Source organism: Dendrobates tinctorius, unplaced genomic scaffold (assembly GCF_039654945.1).
Source record: "Dendrobates tinctorius isolate UK_male_01 unplaced genomic scaffold, ASM3965494v1 ptg000030l, whole genome shotgun sequence".
Classification (NCBI taxonomy): domain Eukaryota; kingdom Metazoa; phylum Chordata; class Amphibia; order Anura; family Dendrobatidae; genus Dendrobates; species Dendrobates tinctorius.
The window spans coordinates 11043213-11066459 of NW_027361698.1; the positions used below are offsets into that span (position 1 = coordinate 11043213).

Genomic DNA, 23247 nt, shown 5'->3' on the forward strand with positions numbered 1-23247 from the left:
TATGGGCATGGAACTATGGGATGGAGGATGTGTGATGGGTATATGGGCATGGGACTATGGGATGGAGGATGTGTGATGGGTATATGGGCATGGGACTATGGGATGGAGGATGTGTGATGGGTATATGGGCACTCGACTATGGGATGGAGGATATGTATGATGGGTATATGGGCACGGGCCTATGGGATCGTGGATATGTATGATGGGTATATGAGCACGGGACTATGGGATGGAGGATAATTATAATTTGCTATAACTAATCACAGTTAGTTACTATGCCCGGGCAGCGCCAGGCTCTTCAGCTAGTGTGTTATAAAAGATCCAATAATATTAAGAAATTTCTTGTGAGGGTGGACGTTGTACCAATAAAAAAGAACCTGTGCAAAGAACATTGACCACGTGTCGTAATGGCACGTTTCCTTGTTTAGGGTGCTTACAGTGCTCTAATATTACAAAAGGTGATTTTTTCACACATCCCTGAACGGGACATTGCTATCCAATTAACAGATACTTTACATGTGATTCTTTTTATGTAGTCTATTTTATTAAATGCCCATGCGGTCTCGGGTATGTTGGGGAAACCACCCAACATATCCGGGACCGCATCTCACAGTACAAATCTACCATTAGGTTTGGTCGTACTTTATTACCCATACCGGCCCATTTTTTGTCGTGTGGCCATTCGGTCGCTAAATTGAAGTATCAAGTGATTGCCCAGGTGTTAATGGCTAGAAGGGGTGGTGACAAGGTAAAGAGGTTAAAGGAACGTGAATCCTTTTGGATTCATACCCTACAGACCCTAACACCGTTAGGGTTAAATAGAGAGTATGAAGCTTGCCATTAATTTATCCTCTATAAGAAAAACATTTTAGTGAGGAAGTCCTCTTTATCAGTGTACTGGTTGCAATTAATAAACAACATTTTTCTACATAGCTGTTCTCTTCAGGGTTGACCTCTAATCAGTATTATGGTGGTTAATTCATGTCAGTATATTCTATTTCTTGGTACATAAAAAATCCGGGTGCAAATATTCACATTTTAGGATGACTCTGTTTTCTTTCTTTTTAGATCACATAATAGTCATCCATCAGGTATTTGTCTTTCTGTATGTCCTATGCTCCGATTTTTATATAGTGACAAAATTGTCCTTTCATCATATAATATTGGCAATAGATGAGAGTAACCACCTTTGAATATTTTTCTTTCTTCTTTTCTTATATTCTTTATTATTTTAATTCTTCATTTTTTAATATACTCCTTTTTTCCTTTTTGTAGCAACATTACTGCGTTGTCCGGGTCCAGTAGATCATTTCACTGGAGGCTCCTACAGGCTTCTGCACAGTTTTTCCTCATGAGCATGGACTGCACTTCAGGAGAACCTTCGACACTATTCGTCGGCTATTGGTAATACACAGCTTCTTCACTTAGGCACTTTCCACCAGGTTTTTGGCGGCGCATGCGCAGTCTATCTATTGGAATGCCGACCTTTACCCCGCATATGACTTTATCCGCAGTAGGGGCCGGGCCTCTGCTGACCGCAGACTCCCCGTCGCAGCCACTAGCTGCGCAGGTGGCCTGTCATTCGCCACCACCCACCGCTACCGCTTGCCCCAGGCCGCGGCCTGCGGCCCACCTGTCCAAGGACTCCGCTGGGGCCTGTGGGCCTCCAGTGTCATCAGCACGCTGGAGGGCACGAAGACTCCGTCAATGCCTCAGCAACTTGGCCCAGCAACTACTACGCCGAAAGACCACCAACCCGAACGGCGAGGGATGTCTGGACAACTAAGTTGACTTTACAATTAAGGACCTGTAGTCGGCCATACCACGGCCCTATAGTGACTGGTTATTGCTGGAAGTAGTCGTGTTCTACCTATTTGTGTTTGCTTGTCTATAGCCCCTGTGAGGGCAACCCGTGTTACCCCTGTTAGCGATCAGGCCAAGACTGAGGAAAGTTCCCTCTAGTCTTATAAACGTTATTTTAGAAAGCACCAAATTGTCTTGCAACTCGTCACTGCATCCTGTGTACCTGCAATTACCACATTTGGTGTAGTCGGCAGGATGCAGTCTCCGAGCGCAGATGGCGGTGCGCCTGATCAGAGTGGGGCTGCGAGCAGGGTGGATGATGGGGGTCCCCGCTCCAGAATCTCCCTGGGGGCTATGTTGAGTAACCTGTCCCGGTTTTCTGGCCCCGATACACTGTTGTGGTGCTGGACAGAACAAATGCAGGGCCTTTTCCGCATGCACCCCATGACCCCCGATTTAGAGGCTGAGGTGGCCCTTATGGCGCTAGATGGGGAGGCTCGGAAGTCGGTAATGTTGAGACCCCCAGGGCCTCGTAACACCTTCACCAGGGTCCTACAGATCCTGGAAGAGACCCACGGTGATCCAACAGAAGTGGGAGAGTTGAGAACCCAGTTGTTCAGTTGGATGCAGGGGGAGGGGGAGACCATCACCCAATATATGAACGCCCTCCAGGAGCTACACACCGCCATAGAAAGGAAGGACGGAATAGGGCTAGGGCCCATCGATATTACCCTGCGTGACCTGCTAGTGACTGGACTCTGGGACCCGCTAATTAAGCAGGCATTGCGGGAACAGGTCCAAGTGAACCCACGTTTAGGAGTCAGGCCCGGGCGCGAGAGCAAGAGCAGGGGATGACGACTCCTGTGGGAAAGGCCCGGAGCATGGAGGCCTCCGTAAGCGTTGTCGAAGAACCTCAATGGATTGAGGAAATGAGACAAGAACTGAAGAGTATCCGGGGTGAGCTCGCCGAAGTGAAGAAAAGAACGGAGCCTGCGCCCGGCCGACCTGGCCTCGCAGTACCCGGGGTGGCTGAGCCTCACCGCCCGGTGCTATGATTGTGGAGAACTGGGCCACTTCGCACGGGAGTGTCCACGGCGTGGGAGATACCCACCCCAGCGGGCATTAAACTAGAGGGCTCCGGCCATGGGGGACACCGCTCGGAGCCAGAAGCCACAACGAGGGGTGGTGGAAGTCCCGAAGAACTGGTCGCTAAGTGCCCAATAGTATGGGCCGAAGTTGAGGGTCGTGCTGTGCGGTGCCTAGTGGATACGGGGTCGCAGGTGATGACCATACCGGCAATGTACTTGCAGCAGCATTTCCCGGAAGCAGCAAGGCCCCAGTGGGGACCCATGATACGACTAGTGGCCGCAAACCAACTGCCGGTACCTGTCGCTGGGGTGGTGTGGCTTCAGATGACAATGTGTGGTAAATCCCTCGGTCGCCAGGGAGTGGTCCTGACTCAAGGAGAGACTAACAACCGTCATCCGATCATCTTGGGCATGAATGTACTGCGGGAGTTCGTAAATCTACTCCTCAACGATTTCACGCAGGAGACCCTAAGTCAGTAGGGTTCTCGCACGGCCCAGGGGCAGGTCTTCCAGCGGTTGGTGCGGGAGGCCCGAGTGCTCCAGGAGTGTCAGGAGGGTGAGGCGCTGGGCAAGGTCATTGCGCCGGCGGCTCCCCCCGCTCATGCTTCCTCCGGGGCAGAGGGTGGTGGCTCTGCCAATCCGTGCCCCAATACCACTGGAGTGCGTGGAGGTGTAGGTGGAACCATGTTACTCAGAGCGCCTGCACCCTGGCATCCTGGTGGCCCGCTCCCTGGCCACAGTGCGGGAGGGGACCGTCTTGGTACGTTGTGTCAACCTGGAAGATCAGGATATCATCCTGAAGCCCCGGGCCGAAATGGCCAAACTAGTAAGGCCATTGGAGGAGCTGCTGCCGGACCCCGCAGTCCAGTTGCGGGTGCAACCCGAAGATCCCTGGGCAGTAACGGTACAAACCCAATAGGCTGCTGCGTCCGCGGCCCAAGAAAAAGGTCAAGTCATTCTGGAGAGAATGCGGGCTGAACTTTCCGGCCTAGCACCAGCCCAGCTTCTCCAAGTAGAGACACTCCTTGAGCAATATTACAGTGTCTTCGCCAGCCACGAGGACGACTTTGGATGTACCATGGGCATCACGCATGGGATCCCCACGGCAGGAGCGGCCCCCATCCGGTAGCAGTATCGGCAACTACCACCGCAGCTATATCAGAAAGTGAAAACTCTGTTAGCCCAAATGCTCCGGAAGGGGGTCATACGAGAAAGCCAAAGCCCTTGGGCGGCCCCTATTGTCCTGGTTCGGAAGAAAGATGGCATCTCCGCTTTTGCGTGGATTACCGGAAGTTGAAATCCTGCACCATCAAGAATTCGTATCCACTGCCCCGCATAGAGGAGTCTCTGTCCGCCCTGGGGAATGCAACATACTTTTCGACCCTTGACCTGGCCAGCGGGTACTGGCAAGTACCGATGTCAGAGGAAGACAGAGCCAAGATGGAATTCTTCCTTCCCATGGGACTGTTCAAGTTCAATCGGATGCCGTTTGGGCTGGCCAACGCCCCCGAAACTTTTCAGCGGTTGATGGAGCAGTGTCTAGGAGACCTCAACTTTGAAGCCATGTTGATATACCTGGACGATATCATTATCTATTCCGCCACGTTCGAGGACCACCTGAGGCGGTTGGGGCAGGTGCTCGGCCGGCTGCAGAAGTACGGGTTAAAGGTAAAGCTCCACAAATGCCACCTGCTCCACACCCAGATCGAGTACCTGGGGCATACCGTCTCGGCAGAGGGCGTTCGACCATCCCTGGAAAAGGTCGCTGCCATCCAGGGGCGGCCTACCCCTGAAACGGTAAAGGACGTGCGGGCCTTCTTGGGGCTGGCCGGCTACTACCGTCGCTTCGTGAAGAATTTTGCACGCCGAGCCCGAGCCCTGCGGGACCTGCTGAAGGGGGCTCCCGCCGGGGCGAATGGACGGAAGATCCAGTGGCAGCAACCGCAAGAGGATGCGCTTCAAGACCTCAAAGCTGCTCTCTCGGACGCCCCGATACTGGCATATGCGGATTTTTCACTACCGTTCATCCTGCATACCGACGGGAGCCTCCAGGGACTAGGAGCTGTGTTGTCACAGGTCCAGCCTGGCCGGGAGAAAGTGATCGCCTATGGTAGCCGGTCGCTGCACGACTCAGAACGCAACCTAGACAATTACAGCTCTTTTAAGCTTGAGCTCCTCACGGTAGTGTGGGCAATGAAGGAGCGATTTGCAGAGTATCTGGCGGGCTCCGAAGTAGTAGTGCGGACCGATAACAACCCGTTATTTGGAGAATGTCAAACTGGGGGCCCTCGAGCAGCGGTGGGTGGCTCGGATGGCCAAATTCAATTATAAAATCATCTACAAACGGGGAACTGAGAACGTGCACACTGACGCGCTCTCCAGAATCCGACACACCACCCCAGGGAGGAACCAAGACAACGAATTAGAAGCAGATGATATGCCGTTCGCCCTCACCACCGCCGCGCTTACAGTCAACACGCAAGAAGTGCCTCATCCGGGACTCCTAGGAGGGATGCTGGGACAACCCCGTGACAACTGGATCTAGCAGCAACAAGAAGATACAGAAATTGGACTCCTGCGCCGATGGGTGGCCACCGGTAAATTACCCACGGTTATATCGAAAAGCCATGTCACGAACTACGTCAGCTACGATATGGCAGGTGATCGTGCCCGGAGCCCATCTCAACCAACTGGCCCAGGAAGCCCATGAAAAAGGGGCTCACTTTGGTGCGCAAAAGACTTTACAATGGTTGCAGCAGATGGTGTACCACCCACGCTTGCATGCTGCCGTAGGAGAAGCTTGTCGAACATGTCGTCCGTGCGAGCTCACTAAACCCCCTGCGCAGCGAGTCCCGGTGCAAACGATTGTAACATCAGCCCCTCTAGAGCTTCTTATGGTGGATTATCTGACCATAGGTCCTACCTATCAGGGGTATGAACATTGTCTCGTTATGGTGGACCATTTCACCAAGTTTGCCCCCACCCGAGACCAAACAGCGGAGTCGGCCGCTTATGCGATTTGTAAGAACTTTATTCAAGTGTACGGCTGTCCACAATGAATACATTCGGATCAAGGAGCGTGCTTCCTAGGAAAAGTCATGGAAGAGCTACACCATCTTTACGGTATCGATAAATCGCAGACTACGCCATACTACCCGCAGGGGAACGGAGCCTGCGAGCGATTCAATCGTACACTAATCCAAATGCTGCGCACCCTGGAGAGCGACCGCAAGGCCCGCTGGCCTGAGTATGTCCCCGAGCTAGTGTGGGTATATAACAATCGGGTGCATCGAGTGACTGGTTACACCCCCTACTCATTGCTGTTCGGACGAGAAGGCAAAGGAATTACAGAGGTGGAATTGAACCTGGAGGAACCACAACCCTGGACTGGGGTATCCTCATGGGTCTGAAACCACCGACATCGGCTGCAGACCCGCCACCATATCGTCCACACGAAGCTCCAAGATCTAGAACACCAAGGGGGAGCACTGCCCCCACCCATTAACTTTCAAGCTGGGGATCGGGTACTCATACTTGATCAACGCACCTAAAACAAGTTAGAACCCCGGTGGGAGGCGAACCCATACCGAGTGTTGCGCCGAATAAGCCCCGACGGGCCTGTGTACGAAATACAATCTGAAGGAAACGACGTGCCTCTCACTCGGGTTGTGCACCGTAACATGTTACGACCATGTACGTCTACCGATTCCCCACGGCCCGAACCGACCCCCCAGGTCCCTGACCCCCTGCCTACGGTCTGGGACCTGGATGACGAAGAGGACTTCCCCGTCACATCTGCGGGCGCCCCAGTAGTGACACTACAGTAGACCCGGATATCCCACCAGAACCAACTAGTCGACCACCCTCCACCACCCCAGAAGACTCCACTATACCCGAGCTTCGACGCTCTGAGCGGTCAACAGCTGGCAAAACCCCTGAACATTACGAACTGGACCAGTTCGTATGGCGACAAGGACTGTCGTCTCAAAAGACTAACCGAAGTCTACAAAAATCCTCGCCCGAGGACTGGTGAGCATACAGGGCGGGGGAGTGTGGGAGGAACGGCCCTCGACAAGTGTCCAGGCCGGAACCAAAGGAGCCGTCATCTGGGTTCCGTGGGAAACTGTCCCTGGAGGACAGAATTCGGGGATGGACCGTTCTGACAGACAGATGGGCTGGGGGAGGGACCAGAATAAAGGAGGCGGGACGATGAGTCAGCAGACCAGGACAGAGACTGCAGGGGAGCGTGGGAGCGACTGGAAGCTAGAGCGACCCACCAGTGCCAGAGAGGACACTCACCGAGGACTCCAGAGGGATGGTGCCAAGGTGACCGGCCGAGACTTGCTGCCCCGCTCCAGCCCGCGGCCACTGCGGCCTCAGTTCAACCCATGGCCGCTGCCGCCTCTTCTCAGCCCATGGCTGTAGCCTACCCGCGGCCACCCCGCAGCCTCCCCTCAGCCTGCGGCTGTGGCCTGTTCCCTGCCACCCGTCGCCACCCCACTCTCGCCCGTGGCCGTGGCAGGTACCGTGCCGTCGGCGACCACCACTGCCCCACTCCGGTCTGCAGCAGGGGCCAGGCCTCTGCTGACCGCGGACTCCCCGTCGCAGCCGCTAGCTGCGCAGGTGGCCTGTCATTCGCCACCACCCATCGCTACCGCTTGCCCCAGGCCGGGGCCTGCGGTCCACCCGTCCAAGGACTCGGCAGGGGCCTGTGGGCCTCCAGTGTCATCAGCGCGCCGGAGGGCACGAAGACTCCGTCAACGCCTCAGCAACTGGGCCCAGCAACTACTACGCCGAAAGACCACCAACCGGAATGGCGAGGGACGTCTGGACAGCTAAGTTGACTTTACAATTAAGGACGGTAGTCGGCCATACCGCGACCCTATAGTGACCGGTTATTGCCGGAAGTAGTCGTGTTCTACCTATTTGTGTTTGCTTGTCTATAGCCCCTGCGAAGGCAACCCATGTTACCCCTGTTGGCGGTCAGGCCAAGACTGAGGAAAGTTCCCTCTAGTCTTATAAACGTTATTTTAGAAAGCACCAAATTGTCTCGCGACTCGTCACTGCATCCTGCGTACCTGCAATTACCACATTTAAATGCAACTTTTCCTTTGCGGCTTAGCACGTGGTTTAATTACGGTGTCTGTTGAACGCCGTTTTCACCTTATTTACTTTTATTAAGCACTTTTTTTACTTTCTATCAAAAGGTGGCTCCACCATATAATCCTTTGATGAGCACTATATGAATTCCAGATTCAACAATCTAGGACCTTATTTGATATAGGAGGTATCAGAGTTACTTTATTGGGAGACTTTATTTAATTTGCATAATTATTGTGATACACATATATATTTAAACTAAAATGATAGGAAAGCACCGCGCTGAAGTTACTGCAATAAATGCCAGTGTTCTGTCCAGCCATATAATTGCTGTCTTGAAGGTCTAGTCATTTTTTATGTCTTCGATTATTACAGACATTGTATTTTTGTGTGTATTAGGCCTCTTTCACACATCCGTCTTTCACCATCAGTCAAAATCCGCCCTTTTGCAAAAAAAACGCCGTTTTCTTGGCGGATTAGTTTTTCTTCCCATTGACTTGCATTATCGGCAGATCTTGACAGATGGTCATCCGTAGGATCCTTTTTTTACGGATCCGCCAAAATTTTGGCGTCCACTGACATGACTGGACGGACACTGAAAATTTTTTTGGTGGCTGGATCCGCATTTGCCGGAAGTATTGCCTTTGCCGGAAATTTAACCCTAAATCCCGTTCTGCCGGCTGAGAAATTCTCTCTATCTCTCTTTTTCTCTCTCCGTCAACACAAAGGTCCGGTGCCACCCATTTCTTTCAATCCGCCTACGGATCCGTTTTCCGCCATTTTAGCGGATTTCGACTGAGCTCAAAAACGGATGTGTGAAACAGTCCTTAATCCTTCATATATTTCATACTGTAAGGTAACAGCACCACCTGCTGGCCATTTAATGCATAGATTCTAGTTTAATTTGCAATGTATTGTGGGATTGTTCCTGTTACATCATAGTCTTGTTTATGACACTGTCAGGGGAACAGCAGCCTTTATTCCTCCACGTGTCTTAGGAAAAACTACACCATTCGTGTTCTTCATGCTTCTTAAACAGCCTGCTCTAAGCATAGAATCATAGAATCGTAGAGTTGGAAGGGACCTCCTGGGCCATCTGGTCCAACCCCCTGCTCAAAGCAGGATTCGCTAAATCATCCCAGTCAGATGTCTGTCCAGCCTCTGTTTGAAGACTTCCATTGAAGAAGAACTCACCACTTCTCGTGGCAGCTTGTTCCACTCATTGATCACTCTAACTGTCAAAAAGTTTTTTCTAATATCTAATCTGTGTCTCCTCCCATTCAGTTTCATCCCATTGCTTCTAGTCTTTCCTTGTGCAAATAAGAATAAAGTTGATCCTTCTACAATGTGACAGCTCTTTAGATATTTGTAGACAGCTATTAAGTCTCCTCTCAGTCTTCTCTTTTGCAAACTAAACATTCCCAAATCCTGCAACCTTTCCTCATAAGACAGGGTTTGCAGACCGGTCACCATTCTGGTCGCTCTTTTCTGAACTTGCTCCAGTTTGTTGATGTCTTTTTTAAAATGTGGTGCCCAAAACTGGACACAATATTCCAGATGAGGTCTGACCAAAGAGGAGTAGAGGGAAATAATGACTTCACGTGATCTATACTGTATGCTTCTGTTAATACATCCTAGAATTGCATTTGCCTTTTTTGCTGTTGCATCACACTGTTGACTCATATTCAGTCTGTGATCTATTAGTATACCCAAGTCTTTTTCACATGTGCTGTTGCTTAGCCCTATTCCTCCCATTCTGTATATGCTTTTTTCATTTTTATTGCCCAGATGTAGTACTTTGCATTTTTCCCTGTTAAAAACCATTCTGTTAGTTGCTGCCCACTTCTCCAGTTTATTTATATCTTTTTGAATCCTCTCTCTCTCTTCTCTAGTATTAGCTATCACTCCTAGCTTTCGGGCATCAGCAAATTTAATCAGTTTACCCTCAATTCCTTCAACTAAATCGTTGATAAAGATGTTGAACAATACAGGGCCCAGGACAGAGCTTTGTGGTACCCCACTTGAGACATTCTTCCAACTGGATGTGCAGCCATTTATGACCACTCTTTGGGTCCGATCACTAAGCCAGTTATGAATCCACCTAACAGTTGCCTTGTCCATTCCATACTTAGTCAATTTTTCAATAAGGATTGTATGAGAAACTTTGTCAAATGCTTTGCTGAAGTCAAGATATACTATATCTACAGCATTTCCTTGATCCACCCAATCAGTGACTCCGTCATAGAAGGAAATTAAGTTAGTCTGACATGACTTATTAGTTACAAACCCATGCTGATTCTGTTTAATCACTTCATTCTTATCCAGGTACTTACATACATGTTGTTTAATAATTTGTTCAAAGATCTTTCCTGGTATAGAAGTCAGACTTACTGGCCTATAGTTGCCTGGGTCCGCCTTCTTCCCCTTTTTGAAGATAGGAACAACATTTGCTCTTCTCCTGTTCTCCAAGAATTTTCAAAGATTATGGAGAGGGGTTCAAAAATTTCTTCTGCTATCTCCTTCAGTACTCTGGGGTGTAATTCATCTGGACCTGGAGACTTGAATTCATTTAGGTTAGCTAAGTGTTTCCTCACTATCGTTCTGTTTATAGATATCCTGGATTCTTCTATTCCCTTAATAGGACAGTGAAGAACAGTTGATGTTACATTTCCTTTCTGAGAGAAAACAGATGCAAAATAGGAATTTAAAAGTTCGGCCTACTCATCATCCTGTCTTACCATTTCATCATTTTCATCCTGTAAAAATCCTATAGCATCTTTGACTTTTCTTTTACTTTTGACATATCCCCAAAATCCTTTATTATTGCTTTTGACATCTCTTGCAAGCCTCAATTCATTTTCAGCTTTAGATAATCTGATTTGTGCCCTGCAGGTTCTGCAGACATCATTATATTCTTCTTTAGATAGGCCTCCCTCTTTCCATTTTATAAACATTTTTTTCTTCCTTCTTAGCATGTGCTTAAGTTCTGTGTTCATCCATCCTGGCTTCCTTAAATGCTTCCTATTCTTCCCTCTTTTCGGAATTGTTAACAATTGTGCTTTGAGAATTTCATTTTTCAAGATTTCCCATCCTTCCTGGACATTTTTGTCTTTAAGGATATCCAGCCATTGGATCCCTCCAATTCTCTTTCTGAATCCCTTAAAATCTGCCTTTCTGAAATCTAACCTTGACGTCTGAGTCTTCACAGGTCTTCCTCCTCTAGTTATCCAAAATTCTAAAATAGCATGGTCGCTGCCTCCTAGGGTCCCAGCCACTTTTACCTCCTCAACCATTTCCTCCCTGTTTATAAGGATTAGATCCAAGGTAGCAGATCCCCTTGTTTTCTCCCCTACCTTTTGGAAGATAAAGTTGTCAGCAAGAGAGGATAAGAATTTCCTTGACCTGTTAGTTTTGCCTGAGAGAGATTCCCAACAAATGTCTGGATAGTTGAAATCTCCCATGACAACTATGTCATATTTTTTGGAGAACTTGGCCATTTGATGCATAAAGAGTTCATCCATATCTTCAGCTTGCACTGGTGGCCTGTAGTAAATGCCTACAATGGTGTCCTTTCCATTGTTCTGTCCTTGTATTCTTACCCAGTTTCCACAGAACTCCCAGTCTCTGAAGCTTCAATCTCTGTGCAGATATACGCGTTTCTAACATACAATGCGACACCTCCTCCTCGTTTATCAAGTCTGTTTCTTGCAAATAAGTTGTATCCTTCTAGCATAGTTGGTAAGCACTATCTAGGTGTTATAATCCTGTGTTTATAACGTTTGTTGTATTAAATAGGTAATCATCAGCTATGTATTACCTCATGTTACTTATGTGTTACCTCATGGTACCTATGTATTACCTCATGTTACCTATGTATTACCTCATGGTACCTATGTATTACCTCATGGTACCTATGTATTTCCTCATGTTACCTATGTATTACCTCATGGTACCTATGTATTACCTCATGTTACCTATGTATTACCTCATGTTACTGTGTATTGCAGACTATCTGTATTTTTATGCTCTGTGCAGTTATATATTCTGAAATGCTCCTGTTATTGCATCCTATAGTTTCACCCTTTCCTGTCACATCTGCAATCAATAAAAGAAGGTTACAATTTTACAGCCTCTTTTCTTAAAGAAGACAGGGGGTTTAGCTACATGTCTCATTGCACACCCTGCTAACGTGTATGAGGACAGTATAACCAGAATGCCCAATTAGAATGGTCAAAAAGAACAATTGAATGGAATAGTCATAAAAATGTAACATACAGCTGAGTGAAGTAAAAAGTTTGCCTACCTTAAAGTAAGTAAATGATCCAGTATGGTGATGGCTCTTGTGTGAATAAGAGAGTGATAAAAAATCAAGGCATTCCCCAGAGACGGCTTGCGGCAGGGGGATCCTCTAGGCTGGAGCAGGGAGATGTGAACCAGCTAGTTCACAGATCGTAGCGTGATATCACAGCGGCAATTGTGATCACAAAGGTGTAACCAAGGTGGAGAGAAAGTGGGGGCTGGGGGAACGTCCCCCCTGGATTGGATCCCACCTGAGCCCCCACCTCAAGCGGACGCACACGGCGTGCACCGACCGGGAGACGCCGCTGACAATGCCGGAGTGTGGGGGGGCGTGGTCTGGGTGACGTCACCTAGAGCAGGAGGCTGAAAGCTGGGGGACGGAGGCTGAGAGGGGCCAACGCGTTTTGAAAGTGCATGGACCTTCGTCAGGGCTGCTGTCCTAGCCACCGTGATGCCCCATATATATATAGAAGCAATGTTCCCACCCCTCTATAAGAAAGCCCACATCTCCCTATAGGATCCTAGAAAGGGATTAAGTCCCAATCCTGTCGAACTAAATCCAAGGATATTTGTAAAATACAGGAGTATTTATTGTAAAAAAATATATATATTTTTAAACACTATATTAAAATTAGTTAATATGAAAAAATAGGAAAAATACAAAATAAATATATAAGCCAGCCTAAAAAGTGCCTGCACATTACAAGGCATAGAAAAAAAGACCTAAAACTCTGTTTAATAATTTATATTAAAATAAATGCCAAGATTGCAAATATGTGGGTGAATAGATCGACAAATCACACCTTTATTATAACCAATAGAGTAAGAACAAACGCATCATGGGGTATTTAGAACATGGGTATAAAATGTATGAAGTGATATCATGAGAAGGCATAAAGCTCTATCTCATGATTTAACCCTTTGGGGGCTAGGCAGTCCAGGGTAAAGATCCATTTGGATTCGGTGCGCAACATCTGCTTAAGATAATTGCCACCTCTCATATTTTTATATACCCTCTGAATGTCACAAAAATGTACCCCTTTCACCGATTTCTTATGATAATCCTTAAAATGTCTAGATAAGGGGTGTCCAATAAAGCCCTTCTCAATGTTATTAAAATGTTCCTTAATCCGGTCCGTGAGCTTGCGTTTAGTGCGGCCCATGTAGATCTTATTGCAGGGACATGTGATTAAATAGATCACGCCCGTAGAGGAGCAGGACATACAGTCCTTGATACGAAATTCCTGAGAGCCATTAAAATGATAGAATATAGGTTGAGGTTTTTTCTTGAACTCTGTGCGGACACAACAAGAACACTATACCTATACCCGACATTGCCATTTCTGTGTGTGGTTCCGCTATTACTCCCCAGCAACATGTCTTGGGGTCATACTTGACTCCGAGCTTTCCTTTGCCCCCCCCACAATCGATCACTGGCTCGCTCTTGTCATCTGCACCACAAAAACATTTCTAGAATTGGACCTTTTCTTACTTTTGACTCTGCAAAAACTCTTACTGTTTCTCTTATTCATTCTCGTCTCGACTATTGTAACTCTCTTCTAATCGGTCTCCCTCTTACCAAACTCTCCCCTCTCCAATCTGTCTTGAATGCTGCAGCCAGGATCATATTCCTCACCAATCGTTACACCGATGCCTCTACCTTGTGCCAGTCATTACACTGGCTACCCATCCACTCCAGAATTCAGTATAAACTTATTACCCTCACCCACAAAGCCCTCCATGGCACAGCACCACCCTACATCTCCTCCCTTGTTTCAATATACCTCCCTACCCGCGCCCTCTGTTCTGCTGATGACCTGAGATTAGCATCCTCAATAATCAGAACCTCCCACTCCCGTCTCCAAGACTTTACACGTGCTGCGCCAATTCTTTGGAATGCACTTCCCAGGTTAATATGATTAGTCCCCAATGCCCACAATTTTAAGCGTGCCCTGAAAACGCATTCATTCAGACTGGCCTATCGCCTCAACACATTAACCTAATCTATCCCTGTGTGGCACAGCCAAAAGTTTTACCATAACCAGGTTCCCCGCATCATGTTCCCACATGCTTTATGCATCCATTAGCCCTCTGTGTCTGTACTGTTACACACTTAACATTATGGCTGGTCCATACAATCAGGGCAACTGTTACCACCCACCTTTCGTGTCTACCTCTTTCCTCATAGACTGTAAGCTTGCGAGCAGGGCCCTCATTCCTCTTGGTATTTGTTATAATCTATGTAATTATTGTTATGCTGTAATGTCTATTGTCTGTACAAATCCCCTCTGAAATGTAAAGTGCTGCGGAATATGTCGGCACTATAGAAATAAAATTTATTATTATTATTAGGTCCCACACGGTATAAAGCCAGGCGTCTGCGTCCTCGGAACTCCAATTCTAGTGTTACCCACTGTTGGTGCCACAATGTTCCCTATTGTTTGACATTTTCTAAACACAAATTTTGGGTACTTGGGTAGAAATTCCACTATTATTTTGTTTGCTTGTAGGGTAGGCCAATGCTTCTGGATAATTTTACTAAACTTTTTGTAGCCATGGTGGAAATGTGTAATAATTGGTAACTGGCAGATCTGTTCAGATACATTGATTGGATCGTCCCTAGCTGGTCGACCTCCTTGTTGGTTACATCCACTAGTGATTTTGGATAACCCTTTTCAACAAACAGATTTGTTAAATATTCCGCCTCGTTCTCATAATCTTGAATTTTCGTACAGTTACACCTTACCCGAGTAAATTGACCCTTAGGAATATTTTCCAGCCATATGGGTAAATAGCAACTTTCAATATTATTGAAGCCATTAGAATCGACCGCCTTGTGATGGCACTTGGTAAATAACTGATTGCCCTCTGTAAAAATATTAAGGTCTAAAAAATTTACATTAATAGTACTTGTAGTTGCTGTAAACTCCAGGCCAAAATCATTTGAATTCAAATTCGTAATAAATACATCCAATTCACTCTGGGGGCCTCTCCAAAAAAACAAAACATCGTCTATGAATCGTCACCACAATACTAGGTTAGAGTTCGTGGGTAGAAAAATATGTGACTTCTCCCACTTTGCTACGTATAAATTCGCTAACTAGGTGCGAATCTAGTACCTATTGCTGTCCCCCACGTTTGAAGATAAAATTGACCCTCATACATAAAATAGTTGTGCTCTAAAATAAATAAAATACTATCTAATATGAACCTGGATTGAGTTTGGGTGTATAGGCCTAGTTTTTCAAGGTAATATTCTACTGCCTGACATCCCCTGGAATGATTGATGACTGTATAGAGGGATTTTATGTCCAGTGTGCCCAAAATATATTCACTACTCCATTGAACTTTTTCCAATTACTGGATAACCTGTGTAGTATCTTTAAGATAGGCCGGCATAATAGACATGCACTTTTGGAGGTGAACGTCAACATACCTAGATAAATTTGATGTTAAACAATTAATCCCCGAAATTATGGGTCTCCCTGGTGGACAAGTGTCATTCTTGTTAATTTTAGGGAGATGGTAAAACATCGCCGTACTTGGAAAAAGTATAAAGTGATATTCTTTCTTAGTTAGAATTCCTAAGGTTTTGCCCCTTAGGGCTAAAATGCTTAAATTCTTAGGCTGTGTGCACACGCTGCGGATTTTGCTGCGGTTCCGCAGCGGATTTGGCCGCTGCGGACCCGCAGCAGTTTTTGCTGCGGTGTACAGTACCATGATTCCCTATGGGAATCAAAAACCGCAGTGCAGACGGTGCGGAATTTTCCGCGCGGATTATCTGCGGTTTTCAATCCGCAGAAAGAATTGACATGTCAATTCTTTCTGCGGATTCTGCTGCGGTTTGCCATCTCCTCCATTGAGGAGATGAAAAACCGCAGGGCAAAACCGCAGAGCAATCCGCAGGTAAAAGAAAATCCGCGCGGATGAATCCGCACCACAATCCGCAGCGTGTGCACACAGCCTTAATATACCTTTCGATAGGATCATTCAGTAATTTCTGGTAAGTAAGTTCGTCACCCAGAAGGCGATTAGATTCCTCCCAGTACTTAGTATGGTCTAAAACAATGCCCCCTCCCTTATCGGCGGGACGAATGACGATGGCATTATTAGCCTGCAGGTCAAGTAAAGCTTTTCTCTCTACATTGTTTAAGTTTTGAGGGATATATTTGGTGTTAGTTAGTTTCATTTTTCTAATGTCACTTGTAACCATAGTTTCAAAGCTACGGGAGGCATTAGAATATTCCTAGACAGTGTGAAAAGTGGAGGGGTTTGCTAGAGTTGTATGTATGTACCTGGAGTCATCACAGCTTACAGGATGAGTGGTCTCTGGTCCCTTTTTAAAAAAATATTTTTTAATAGCCAAATGACGTAGAAATTGCTTCAAACTAATATACAAGTTAAATGGTTTAGAGGTAGCAGTTGGTGCAAATTTCAGCCCCAAATTACGCGTATAACAGTCTGTACTCTACAAAAAGGCCATTATATATGTACACTATACCATTATACTAGGAAATAACTATCTAGTTAGATATATAATATTTAATAAAAAGTTATTTCAGGCACTTACATTAGACTGTGGCTTCATTTCATAAGGAAAGTTTTCAAATGTGTATTTGTCAGATCTTCTTTGTCTCATCTTAAAAAGTCTAGCTCCGCGATTATTATGAAGCGACAGTTCTTCCAGCATTATGTCTCTAGGCACACTAATCTTCCTTCCAAAGTCGAAGTCACTTGTATCTGTAACAGCAGAAACATACTATTAATCAGTGACGTACATAGAAATCATAAGGCCATATGACAAAAACTCCATAGGATGGATGATAACTCGCGGATCAATGGGTTCTGATTACTGGGACCCCTTTGCATCTCATGAACAGGGATCTGAAAGATCAAATTGAAATGAAGTATTGATGAAATGTGTATGTCACCTCTCAAATCAGTCTCAGTGGAACTGATATATATATCCAATTGAAGTGCATGGATGTGTCTAGCACACTTATAGAGAATGAATGAATCAAATTCACGCATGAGAAGTCACCATATCATTGTCAGTCATAAACTGAAAAGGTTCATGCTGGGCCTTGGAACACAAACTTGTAGCTAAATTTTGAGGCTCCGTCACACAGGAACAAGTTGCATACCTTACTAATATTAGGATATTTAATGGCATATTTACTTAGCTGGACAATTATAAAATTCTTGCTACCTCGGCAATTGTTTTGGGGTTTGGAGGTGGTGCAGTATATGGATTTTTAACGCTCCAACCAAATGCATTGCGAACTGTATAAATCTATGATAATGTCAAAGAAGCGGTGTGTTTTCAGAGTTAGGACCTAATGTCACGGCCCCCGTCGCGCCCTCACATACTCACCTGCTCGCTCCAGCGCCGCAGCCTGTTTCCTTCCGTTAGCCGCGGCGTCCTCCTCTGATCGGCCTGCGGCCTGTGACGTCACTACAGGCCTTGCGCATGCGCCGTAGGCCGCATCTCCCTGCATCTTCTTATGCTCCGGCGGTGCCCTGACCCAGAAGCACCGCCGGACCAATGGGGGCCGGTCCCTGGGTATTTCAGGCCGCCCTCCTGTAATGGAGGCGCCGGACCGTCGTGTTTTTCCAGCACGCTAGGCTCCCCTGCCCTTGTCCTGTCTCCATTGCCTACCTGACCCTTTTGCTCTCTCTTCCTGCAGTCCTGCTCCGTCCTGCTGCACCGTGTCTGATTCCTGTCGCCTACTCCGGTCCTGTGCCCCTGCTCCGTCCTGCTACCCGCACCTGATTCCTGTTGCCTACTCCGGTCCTGTGCTCTTTCTCCGTCCTGCTGTCCGTGCCTGATTCCTGTTATCCTGCTCCGGTGCTGTGCTCCTGCTTCGTCCGGCTCCCCGTGTCTGTCTCCTGCTGCCCTACTCCGGTCCCGCCACCTGAGCCTTACTCTGTTTTGTGCTCTTAGTACCGTACCCAGTCCTACTCCAGTCCTCTCCGAGCCGCCCCTCTTGGTACCGTCTGCCATGGCATCCGAACCCCTGGGCCTGCTCCACCTGGCTGCTCACCCGGGGACCCCTCGGTGCCACGGTCCAGAGGGTCCACTCCTGGAGTCTTGCCTCACCATGCAAGCACGCTAACAGTATGGTCAGGCCATGGATCCCGCCGGTGCCTCTGCTCCCGCACAGAAGGAGTTGCTCTTTCTACGGGAGAACCAGGGGCGCATAATGTCCGTAATGAAATCCATGGATTCTCGCCTCTCAGTCCTTCAGTCCGCCGATCCGGGAAATGCTGCACAGCTGGCCAGTCTCAAGCTGGAGCTGGGTCAGCAGCCTGATACCCAGGCCCATATTTTAACCTATATTGCCTCTGTCGACAATCGCCTGTTGGCTCTCCTGTCCGCCGCCGCGGCATCTACTTCCTCTCCCTGTCCTGTTGCTTTTCCTTCTCCGCGCCTCGCCAAGCCACCCCGCTTTAGTGGTGACCCCAAACTCTGCAGGGGGTTCTTAAATCAGTACAGCCTCCATTTTGAGCTGCTACCTCACCAGTATCCCTCCGATAGGGCCAAAGTGGCCTTTATTATGTCTCATCTGGAGGGGGAGCCCTGTCTTGGCTAAACCCTCTCTGGGAGAGGGACAATCCCGTGGCTTCAAACCTTCTGGTCTTTTTGGATACTTTTTGTAGGGTTTTTGACGAGCCAGGCCGGTTAGCCTCCCTTACTGAGTCTCTTTTCAACCTCCACCAGGGCGCCCTCAGTGTTGGACAGTATGCTATTCGGTTCTGCACACTTTCCTCTGAACTAGGTTGGAATAATGCGGCACTGGTAGGGGCATTTTGGCGTGGGCTATAAGGCAGGATAAAAGATGAGTTGGCGGGTCGGGATACCCCCACCACTCTCGAGGACCTCATCTCCCTGGCCACCCGCATAGACCTCCGGTTTCAGGAGCGCGCGCGGGAGTCAGCTAGAGACAGGAGATCTACCAGACCAATCCCATCCACAAATCGGTCCTCTAGTCCATGACCAGCCGGGTCCACCCACACTCCTCCTTCCGAACCCATGCAGGTTGACTGAGTCAGGTTGGCTGAGTCACGTCAAAGAGAGAGGCGGGCGCAAGGTCTATGTCTCTATTGTGGAGGAGCCTCGCATTTCATCCGTTCTTGTCCTGAGAGACAGGAAAACTCTTCCACCTAGGCCAGGTAAGAGAGGCCTCCCTAGGTGTTAATGATTCCTCTCAACCTCTCACGATGTCTGTTCTTTTGAATTCGGGGCAGGGACGTGGCTCTGAGGTGGCCTACGTGGATTTGGGCTCAGCAGGTAAATTCATCCAGCGTGAAGAGGTGGACAAGTACCGAATTCCCGTGGTCACCTTAAAGAATCCTCGACTAATTGCTTCGGTTGATGGCAAACCGCTGCAGGAATCCACCACCATGGTCACTGAAGAAGTAGACTTGCAAGTCAGCACCCTCCACCGTGAAAGAATGGCCTTCTACGTGCTGCCTAATTTGTCCCACGTGATTCTGCTTGGGCTCCCGTGGCTACGGACTCATCAGCTAGTCCTTGACTGGTCGTCTGGGGAAGTTCTGCGCTGGGGACACTCATGCCAAGGCCGGTGCCTGAACCCTATTCGTCCTGCTGCTCCGGCATGCCCACCTTCGGAGCTTTCGGGGCTCCCCTCAGCCTATTGGTCCTATGCAGATGTCTTTGATAAGAAGGAGGCGGGGGTCCTTCCCCCGCACCGGCCTTTCGAATGCCCAATCGAGCTAATCCCCAGTTCCACCCCTCCTCGGGGTAGGATCTACCCACTATCTCCCGCAGAAACCTCAGCTATGTCCGAGTATGTCCGGGAGAACCTCAACAAAGGTTTCATACGGAAGTCCTCCTCTCCCGCAGGAGCCGGTTTTTTCTTCGTCAAAAAGAAGGACGGTTCTCTGCGGCCGTGCATTGACTATAGGGGCTTGAACGACATCACTATCAAGAACAGGTACCCCCTTCCACTCATCCTGGAATTGTTTGATCGCCTCAGAGGGACACAGATTTTCTTCAAGTTGGATCTCAGAGGAGCCTACAATCTTATCCGCATCCATGCAGGCGATGAATGGAAGACCGCCTTTAACACTCGTGACGGTCACTATGAGTGCCTAGTTATGCCCTTTGGCCTATGCAATGCCCCCGCTGTGTTTCAGGAGCTCGTTAATGAAATCTTCTGGGACCTTTTGTACTCCTGTGTAGTAGTGTACTTGGATGACATCCTTGTCTTCTCGCCAGACCTTTCATCTCATAGGAAGAGTGTCCGCCTGATTCTTCAGCGTCTTCGGGAGAATCATTTGTACGGTAAAACGGAGAAATGTCTGAGCAAACCTTGTTACCATTTCTGGGCTACATCATCTCTGACGCCGGACTGAGGATGGATCCCGAGAAACTGTCCGCCGTTCTCAAGTGGCCCCTCCCCGTCGGCATAAGAGCTATCCAACGGTTTCTCGGATTCGTCAATTGCTACAGGCAATTTATTCCTCATTTTTCTTCAGTCACCAAGCCAATCTCCATCCTCACCCGTAAGGGGACGAGTCCCAATTTCTTGGACCACGGAGGCTGAAGAGGCCTTCCTGACACTAAAACGGGCATTCTCCACGGCTCCAGTGTTGTCTCGTCCCGAGAACAGCAAACCATTTGTGCTAGAAGTGGATGCCTCCTCGACAGGTGCCGGGGCTGTACTATCTCAGAGAACCACCTCTGGTCGCCTACGCCCCTGTGGATTCTTCTCCAACGCCTTCTACCCATCCGAGTGCAATTACTCGATTGGTGACCGTGAACTCTTGGCCATAAAATTGGCCTTGGAGGAGTGGGGCTGTCCACCCGTTTGTTATTTACTCGGACCACAAAAACCTGGCCTACCTCATGTCCGCCCAGAGACTCAATCCTCGACAGGCCAGGTGGTCCTTGTTTTTCGCTCGCTTTGATTTTGAGCTCCATTTTCGCCCTGGTGACAAGAACACCAAAGCCGATGCTTTATCCAGAGTCTTCCAGCCGTCCGAGGTTGGGGAGGAACCATCTCACATCATCGAACCCACGAAGATTATCACCGTGGCTCCCGTGAATCTGCTTTCTCGACCCCCAGGCAAGACTCTTGTGCCCGAGAATGCCAAAAGAAGAGTTCTACTTTGGGGACATTCCTCCAGACTGGCAGGCCATGCTGGAACTCAGAAAACTTTCACCTTCATTTCTCGGCACTACTGGTGGCCGACCCTCCGCCAAGATGTAGCGGATTTCGTTGCCTCTTGTCCCTCCTGCGCAAGATATAAGGTACCACGTCGGCCTCCGTCTGGCTTGCTGCTTCCTTTGCCAGTTCCTACAGTACCTTGGGAACACATCGCCATGGATTTTTTCACTTGCCCCGCTCATACGGCTGTACGGTGGTTCTAGTGGTAGTAGACCGCTTTTCCAAAATGGCACATTTTATCCCTCTGAGTGGACTCCCCTCTGCGCCTGGACTAGCCAAGATCTTCATCCATCAGATTTTTAGGCTTCATGGCCTACCTCGACGTATTGTGTCTGACCGAGGAGTCCACTTTACTTCCAAGTTCTGAAGGGCACTTTGCAGACTCTTGGATATATCCCTGGATTTCTCATCCGCCTGCCATCCACAGACCATGGGCAAGTAGAGCAAACTAACCAGACATTGACTGGATATCTACGTCATTTTTCCAACGCCCACCAGAATGACTTGGTTGACCTGCTTCCCTGGGTGGAATTCGCCTACAACAATCATACCGGTGAATCCTCGACCAAGTCGCTGTTTTTTGTGGTGTTTGGCAGACATCCCAGTGTTCCTCTCCCTGTAGCTCCTGCCTCTGAGGTACCTGCGGCCAACTCCTTGTCCCAAGAATTTTCTGAGATCTGGTCCGAGACCAACACGGCACTCAAGAAAGCCAGTGAGCGGATGAAGAATCACACTGACATGAGGAGATTGGCCCCTCCGCCGTTTCACATCGGGGATAAAATCTGGCTCTCATCCAAGTATATCCGGCTAAAATTACCCTCTTACAAGCTGGGTCCGCGGTACATCGGTCCCTTTGAGATCCTGGAACGTGTCAATGAAGTCACCTACAAGTTGAGGTTGCCTGCTTCGCTCCGAATCCCGAACACCTTCCACGTCTCTCTCCTGAAACCCGTGGTACTAAATCAGTTCCACTCCTCACCCTGTTCTGTTCCTCGGCCGGTTGGCTCTGACAACACCTTCGAGGTAAGAGATATTCTCACCATGAAAAGAGTAAGAGGGAGGTCCTTTTTCCTTATTGACTGGAAGGGTTTTGGTCCCGAGGAGAGGTCCTGGGAGAATATCAACGCTCCCTGCATTCTCAGGAGATTTTTTGCCAATCGCAGTAGGGGGTGGCTTAAGGGGGAGGGTACTGTGACGGCCCCCGTCGCGCCCTCACATACTCACCTGCTTGCTCCAGCACCGCAGCCTGTTTCTTCCCGTCAGCTGAGGTGTCCGCCTCTGAACGGCCCGCGGCCTGTGATGTCACTACAGGCCTTGCGCATGCGCCGTAGGCCGCAGCCGCGTCTCCCTGCATCTTCTTATGCTCCGGCGGTGCCCTGAACCGGAAGCACTGCCGGACCAATGGGGGCCAGTCCTTGGGTACTTCAGGCTGCCCTCCTGTAATGGAGGCGCCTGACCGTCGTGTTATTTCCAGCACGCTAGGCTCCCCTGCCCTTGTCCTGTTTCCATTGCCGACATGACCCTTTTGCTTTCTCTTCCTGCAGTCCTGCTCCGTCCTGCTGCCAGTGCCTGATTCCTGTCGCCTACTCCAGTCCTGTGCTCCTGCTCCGTCCTGCTGCCCGCACCTAATTCCTGTCGCCTACTCCGGTCCTGTGTCCCTGCTCAGTCCTGCTGCCCGCACCTGATTCCTGTTGCCTACTCCGGTCCTGTGCCCTTTCTCCATCCTGCTGTCCGTGCCTGATTCCAAATTATCCTACTCCGGT

The 23247-nt window shown here is 48.7% G+C and overlaps 1 protein-coding gene across 1 annotated transcript in view; it reads right to left on the bottom strand.

Moving 5' to 3' along the window:
* The window catches only part of MYOZ2 (myozenin 2), a 196466-nt gene that overhangs the window by 113237 nt on the left and 59982 nt on the right, over positions 1-23247 (bottom strand). Inside the window, exon 3 of the mRNA XM_073571854.1 lies at positions 16861-17030. Within this exon, the coding sequence (XP_073427955.1) occupies positions 16861-17030 (170 nt within the window). The remainder of the gene's footprint in view (positions 1-16860; positions 17031-23247) is intronic.